This window comes from Ovis aries, chromosome 5 (genome assembly GCF_016772045.2).
Source record: "Ovis aries strain OAR_USU_Benz2616 breed Rambouillet chromosome 5, ARS-UI_Ramb_v3.0, whole genome shotgun sequence".
NCBI lineage: Eukaryota > Metazoa > Chordata > Mammalia > Artiodactyla > Bovidae > Ovis > Ovis aries.
Window position 1 is genome coordinate 85,539,632 of NC_056058.1, and position 7,543 is coordinate 85,547,174.

Genomic DNA, 7,543 nt, shown 5'->3' on the forward strand with positions numbered 1-7,543 from the left:
TTCTGATAAGAAATCAAATGTTTTACTGAGGATCCCTTGAAATGATGAGTCTTTTTTTTTTTTTCCTTGCTGATTTCAAGATTCTCCTTTTGTTGCTGTGTTTTGACAATTTGACTATGATGTATCTAAGTGCGCATCAATTTGAGTTTTCCCTGTTTGGGTTTGTTGAGCTTCTTGGATCTACAGATTAATGTTTTTCATCAAACTGAGAATGTCTCTGGTCATTACTTCTTCAAATGACCCCTGTGCCTCTTGATCTCCCTTATCTCTTTCTGGAACTCTCATTATCTACATCGGACGCTTGATGGTGTCCCACAGGTCTCTTAGGCTCTATTAATTTTTCTTCCTTTTTTTTAAAATCTTTTCCTCAGTTGACTTACCAGCAAGTTCAATGATTCTTCTGCAAATTCAATCTGTTGTTGAGTCCCTCTGATGCATTTTTCATTCCAGCTATTTTGTTTCTCAACTCCAAACTTTCTATTTAGATTTTCTTATAATTTCTGTCTCTTTATTGATATTCTCTGTTCAGTGAGATGTTATTCTTATACTTCCTTTTAATTCTTCTGATATAGTATCCCTTAACTTTTTAAAAATATCTATAATAGCTGATTTAAAGTCTTCAACTAGCAGCACCAACACTTAGGCTTCCTCTAGGACAATTTCTATTAGCTGTTTTTTCCCCTGTGGTAGGGCAATATTTTTGTGGTTTTATTGTTTTGTTTCATTTTTGTTTTATATATCTCATAATTTTAATAGAAAAGGGGAATTTTAGAAGATATAATGGGACAGTTCTGAAACTTAGGGACCCACCCCCTCCATGGCTTATTATTGTTGCTGTTACTTTGTTGCTTTTTATTTGTTTACTGAATTTTTCTGAACAAACTCTGTCAAGTGTGTATATCTTATGGTGTTTAGCTACTAATATCTCTCCTTGATTATCTTTGTAGTCAGCCAGTGATTGAACATAGATTTCCTTAAATGCCTTGAACCAATAAGTCATCTACTTTTTGCCTAAGGTTGCTGTGTGTGTATATTGGGGTTATGGCAGTTTGCCACTCTGAATTAGCTTTAAATTCCTGATTGTACAAAACCCTGTGACAGATAAGGGTGTTCTCAGGTTTTTTCTGAACATGTAAATAGTGTGTATAAGTGCATGTTCTTCTAGATTTCCAGTAACATGTTGAATCTTTTCAAATCCTCCTATAAACATTCCATTTCTCAGATATTCTTTTGGAGCCTTTTGGTCATTATCTTGTTATCTCTGATTATTTTTGATAAACACCCTAAGGATGAGGCCTTTTCCACTGAACAAGCTATGAGTCTAGTCAAATAATGACTAACCCTCTGAATAAGAATTTTCTGGAAACTTCCATACATATCAAATAGTAGCAATTGTCTAGGGAAGAAATATTTTAAGTTCTAAACCTGGTCAGCCCCCTTCATGAAGTGGCAGCTACGATGCCGGTTTGCACTGTGGAACTTGGAAGGGGAAGATGGAAATAGCGCAAGTTAAAATGCTAGGAAGCTTATGTTCTTACCAAGTTTTAGCAGTTTTTCCTGAATAAACACTCCTTAGATTCTTTCAAGTTAATTTACACAGATCTGAAAAAGTTGATTTGACAGTTCTGAATACAGAGTTCCAAAGAATAGCAAGAAGAGATAAGAAAGCCCTCCCCAGCAATCAGTGCAAACAAATAGAGGAAAACAACAGAATGGGAAAGACTAGAGATCTTCTCAAGAAAATTAGAGATACCAAGGGAACATTTCATGCAACGATGGGCTCGATAAAGGACAGAAATGGTATGGACCTAACAGAAGCAGAAGATATTAAGAAGAGGTGGCAAGAATACACGGAAGAACTGTACAAAAAAGATCTTCATGACCCAGATAATCATGATGGTGTAATCTCTCATCTAGAGCCAGACATTCTGGAATGTGAAGTCAAGTGGGCCTTAGAAAGCATCACTATGAACAAAGCTAGTGGAGGTGATGGCATTCCAGTTGAGTTATTTCAAATCCTGAAAGATGATGCTGTGAAAGTGCTGCACTCAATATGCCAGCAAATTTGGAAAGTTCAGCAGTGGCCACAGGACTGGAAAAAGTCAGTTTTCATTCCAATCCCAAAGAAAGGCAATGCCAAAGAGTGCTCAAACTACTGCACAATTGCACTGATCTCACATGCTAGTAAAGTAATGCTCAAAATTCTCCAAGCCAGGCTTCAACAATACGTGAACCGTGAACTTCCTGATGTTCAAGCTGGTTTTAGAAAAGGCAGAGGAACCAGAGATCAAATTGCCAACATCCGCTGGATCATCGAAAAAGCAAGAGACTTCCAGAAAAACATCTATTTCTGCTTTATTGACTATGCCAAAGCCTTTGACTGTGTGGATCACAAGAAACTCTGGAACATTCTGAAAGAGATGGGAATACCAGACCACCTGACCTGCCTCCTGAGAAATCTGTATGCAGGTCAGGAAGCAACAGTTAGAACTGGACATGGAACAACAGACTGGTTCCAAATAGGAAAAGGAGTATGTCAAGGCTGTATATTGTCACCCTGCTCATTTAACTTCTATGCAGAGTACATCATGAGAAACGCTGGACTGGAAGAAACACAAGTTGGGATCAAGATTGCCAGGAGAAATATCAATAACCTCAGATATGCAGATGATACCACCCTTATGGCAGAAAGTGAAGAGGAACTAAAAAGCCTCTTGATGAAAGTGAAAGAGGAGAGTGAAAAAGTTGGCTTAAAGCTCAACATTCAGAAAACAAAGATCATGGCATCTGGTCCCATCACTTCATGGGAAATAGATGGGGAAACAGTGGAAACAGTGTCAGACTTTATTTTTTGGGGCTCCAAAATCACTGCAGATGGTGATTGCAGCCATGAAATTAGAAGACGCTTACTCCTTGGAAGAAAAGTTATGACCAACCTAGATAGTATATTGAAAAGCAGAGATATTACTGTGCCGACTAAGTCCATCTAGTCAAGGCTATGGTTTTTCCAATGGTCATGTATGGATGTGAGAGTTGGACTGTGAAGAAGGCTGAGTGCCAAAGAATTGATGCTTTTGAACTGTGGTGTTGGAGAAGATTCTTGAGAGTCCCTTGGACTGCAAGGAGATCCAACCAGTCCATTCTGAAGGACATCAGTCCTGGGATTTCTTTGGAAGGAATGATGCTAAAGCTGAAACTCCAGTACTTTGGCCACCTCATGCGAAGAGTTGACTCATTGGAAAAAGACTCTGATGCTGGGAGAGATTGGGGGCAGGAGGAGAAGGGGATGACAGACGATGAGATGGCTGGATGGCATCACAGACTCGATGGATGTGAGTCTGGGTGAACTCCAGGAGTTGGTGATGGACAGGAAGGCCTGGCGTGCTGCAATTCATGGGGTCGCAAAGAGTCGGACACAACTGAGCAACTGAACTGAACTGAACTGCCTTTATTTTCATTGCTTTTACGGAGTGGGTTCTCATACGCACTTACTCTGCCATTCTGGGAGTTCCACTCCCTAATATTGTTTAAATGATAAACTAAATATGATTATTGCTTTAGCCAAAATTACATTGCATTGGCAGGATGGGTGGGGTTTAAATGTTTAAAGGGTGTTTTCATGTGATGGAAGCAGAAGGGTAGAAAGAAAACCAAGTCCTCATCTTCTTCACGGGGACTAAAGAGAAAATGCCCCACGCTAGGAAATCAGAAGCTGGCATTTCAATAATACCATTTACAGAAAAAGGAAGTAACTATGAAAGCAATCAGTTTAAAGAGGTGAGAGGCAGTAGAGAAGCAGAGACACAGGTATGAGATTGTTGTTGTTCACTTGCTAAGTCGTGTCTGACTCTTTGCAAGCCATGGACTGCAGCACATTAGGCTTCCCTGTCCTTCACTATCTCCCAGAGTTTGCTCAAACTTATCTCCATTGAGGTGACATCACTTTGCTGACAAAGGTCCATACAGTCAAAGCTATGGTTTTTCCAGTAGTCATGTATGGATGTGAAAGTTGGACAGTAAAGAAGGCTGAGCGTCCAAGAATTGATGCTTTTGAACTGTGGTGCTGGAGAAGACTCTTGAGAGTCCCTTGGACAACAAGGAGATCAAACCAGTCAATCTTAAAGGAAATCAACCCTGAATATTCATTGGAAGGACTGATTCTGAATTGAAGCTCCAATACTTTGGCCACCTGATATGAAGAGCCAACTCGTTGGAAAAGACCCTGATGCTGGGAAAGACTGAGGGCAGGAGGAGAAGGGGGCAACAGTGGATGAGATGGTTTGATGTCATCACTGACTCAATGGACATGAGTTTTAGCAAACTCCAGGAGATAGTGAAGCACAGGGAAGCCTGGCGTGCTGTGGTCCATGGGGTCGCAAAGAATTGGTCATGATTGAGCAACTGGGCAACAACAAATGACCTCTCTGAAGACATCCTACAAGACCAAGCGATCTGCTGCTCTTACCACAAACCTGAGACCAGCTAGGCAATGAACTCTGTGTTGTTCCCCTTCTTTCCCACCTTACGTTTAGTTTCCTATCACTACTAGGTTTCTGGGATTGCAGATAAATAGATATGGACATAAGTTTTCCCCTTGAACTCAGTTTTCTAGGGATCTCAAGCAAGGAAATTATGTTTTTTCCTAATGTACCCCTATAGGACTATTTTTCTTCTCAGACTAAGCACATACATATTGTCGATAAAAATGTAATCTTAATCTTATGTTAAAAAATGGGAAGCAGAAAAAAAGACACTAGAGAATATAACATACTATATTTAAATGAGAAAATAAGCCAAGAAAGATGATATTTGATCCAAAAACCACAGAATTCACTGGAAAGAAGACAAAGAGAAGTCTTGGACTGGTAGCTGAGGCATGGATCTAGAGTAGAGCAAGGGAACAGAGGTCTACAGGAGGGAGGTGCCACAATAAAACAAAACTGGCTGGCTTTCTGATGTCTGTTATTCTAGAAAATAATATCATGAGGCTTAACTCATGTAACTTTTGGAGTGTTGGGGCGAAATTACCAATATATACATGGATAATCAACAAAAATTAAAAGAAACAATTATTAATTTCAGAAAAAGCAAACCATGCCTCAAGTGAAAAATAAGAACACAATTTAGTTAACAGTGAACAAGATTACATAATTGTAGTAATGTGAATTACTATATGTCACAGCTTTTGGATACATGAAAAAAAATGTTCACAAAGACATACTATTTAGAAATGTAGTACAGCCACGAGAAACAATTCAATGAATTCAAAACTGTTGCCACTGGGATATGATGGCAAGAACTGCTATTTTTTCTTTTTACTCATGTAACTTATCTATGTTATTCACCTTTAAAAAATAGACTTTTTTGAGGAACAGTTTTTGAAGAACAGAATTTACAGAAAACTTGAGAAGATTATACTATGTCCATATAGTCCACACCCAATATCCCCTACTATTTAACATTAGATTTTAGTATTGTAGTACATTGCTTACAATTAATGAATAAATACTGGTACATTATTATTAGGCAAAGTCCATACTCTATTCAGATTTTAGCTTTTATCTCGTGTCTTTTTTTGTGTTTCAGGATTCCTTCCAGGTTACCACATTATATAATACTTAGTTGTCATATCTCCACGGGCTCTCATGAGTGGAACAATTGCTTGGACATTTTTTTTAAAAATAACCTTGATAGTTGTGAGGAGTACTGGTCAGGTATTTTGTAGGATGTCTCTCAGTTGGAATTTGTCTGATATTTTCCTCAAGATTATTTTAGGGTTATGGGCTTTGGAGAAGAAGACCTCAGAGGTAAAGTGCCCTTTTCACTGTATCGTGTCCTGGGTACGTACTCTCAACACGACTCATCATTGTTGATGCTGGACTTAATCATCAGGCTGAATAGAGTCTGTCATGTTTCTCCACTGCAATCTCCCTTCTATACTGTACTTTCCAATGACTTTTTACACTACGAACATTTATAACTTTGATTGAATTTAATTAAAATACATAGATGTGTTCCATATGTTTTGTTTCTGAACTATGTGGTACATTCCTAGAACTGTGAGCAGCAGCCTGCAAAAGTGTAAGACCAGTAGTCAACCAAGAGCATAGTAAGTAGGGAGGAGCGTTTACACAAGAAGAAGAGCAGCCTGTGGTATGTCAGTATGAGCTGGAACAACAGCAACATCAGGTTCAAGATTAGGATTAGAAACTGATGGATAGTATCAGGGCCAGACAGTGAGAACTGAGATAGACTAAGCTGCCACAAAGCACAGAGGTAATCAAGACAAGTTCCCAGGCAAATGGTTTGAATATCAGAAAGTCACAGATCCTACTGAGATTAATAATGGATCAGAAACTTAGGCAAGGAATCTGAATTACAGAAATGGAAGATCCTTTTTTTTAAAAAAAAGCAAACCAAAAAAAATTTTTGGCATTCTAAAGACATTTTGATTCAAGGCAGGGACAATTTCTGAATATAGGAACCAGTTTCCTTTATTACCTTCCTTGAGGATTTAAGCTGGAGTCCTTGAGGCTAGGCTGGATCTCTTGACTGGAGTGGGGAGTGAGGAGGCAGCATTTCTGGTGTAACATAAATCATATCTTGGTGATGTGTGTCATAAAGGTTCAATCAAATGGCACAGTTAGCATTTTATGTGTTTGATAAATTGAAGCTAGTATTCCTTCCGTCTCCAGAAGTATATAAGTCTCTATTTTGAGCCAGAAAGAATAAAAAACCCCATTTTCTTTGGGATATTTTTCTAGAACTGATGGCCTCTAAAACAATAATCAAAATTGCTTTCCCAGATAGTTTTATAAGGGACAGTGGAGGGTGGCAAACCTTTGTCTAATCTAAATCACCCCTCCTGGGCATTAAAGTTATTCTTATGCTAAAGTAGAAGAATTATCTTCATTGTGATCCCCCTTGCCCTTACCCACTTCATTCATCCATGGAAATGACTGGTTAGAAAAGATTCTCAAAGCAGTTGTCCATCTTCACAGGGAAAAAAGCTGGTTTTTAACTAAATTAATTAATAGTTAAGGCTTACTTGGACCTCTAAAATGTCCTAGAACTCTATGAGGGGTCAGGACTACAAAGTAAATTGGACACAGAGACTGACCTCAAGAAGCTCACATTCTAGGAAGAAATCAAGGCAAGAACACAGCCTTGTTCCCCAGTGTGACTAAGGCTCTGATTAGGATTAAGTCACATGATGCCTTGGAATTCTCCTGAGGATTATCTAACCCAGTCTTGGGGATAAGAAAGCTTGTCAGAATAAAGATTTTATCAAAAGATCTGTTGCAATCGGGGAAGGTAACTGTTGCAATAGAGAGAATGGTCAGATTGTAAGATTTGCAAACATCTGAAAGGTCATACAAGAAAGGAATTTTCTTTTTATAGGGAAGAGAAAAGGCTAGAAGGAAACCGGTCCAATGGCGTGAGATAAGCAGGTGAGGGGATGGGACAGCTGATCAAGGAAGCTCTTTCCTTGCAGTCAGATGATCACCTGGAGAGGCTGCTAAGTAGGGACTGCACTGATTCA

At 38.9% G+C, this 7,543-nt stretch overlaps 1 protein-coding gene across 1 annotated transcript; it reads left to right on the forward strand.

Annotated features, from left to right (window-relative positions):
- Positions 1–1,712: 1,712 nt before the first annotated feature.
- LOC132659854 (uncharacterized) lies at positions 1,713–2,396 on the forward strand (the record flags this gene model as incomplete). The annotated part of the gene is made up of 1 exon (XM_060416095.1): positions 1,713–2,396. A coding segment is annotated over exon 1 (684 nt), but the record flags the coding sequence as incomplete, so codon positions are not given.
- Positions 2,397–7,543: the final 5,147 nt, after the last annotated feature.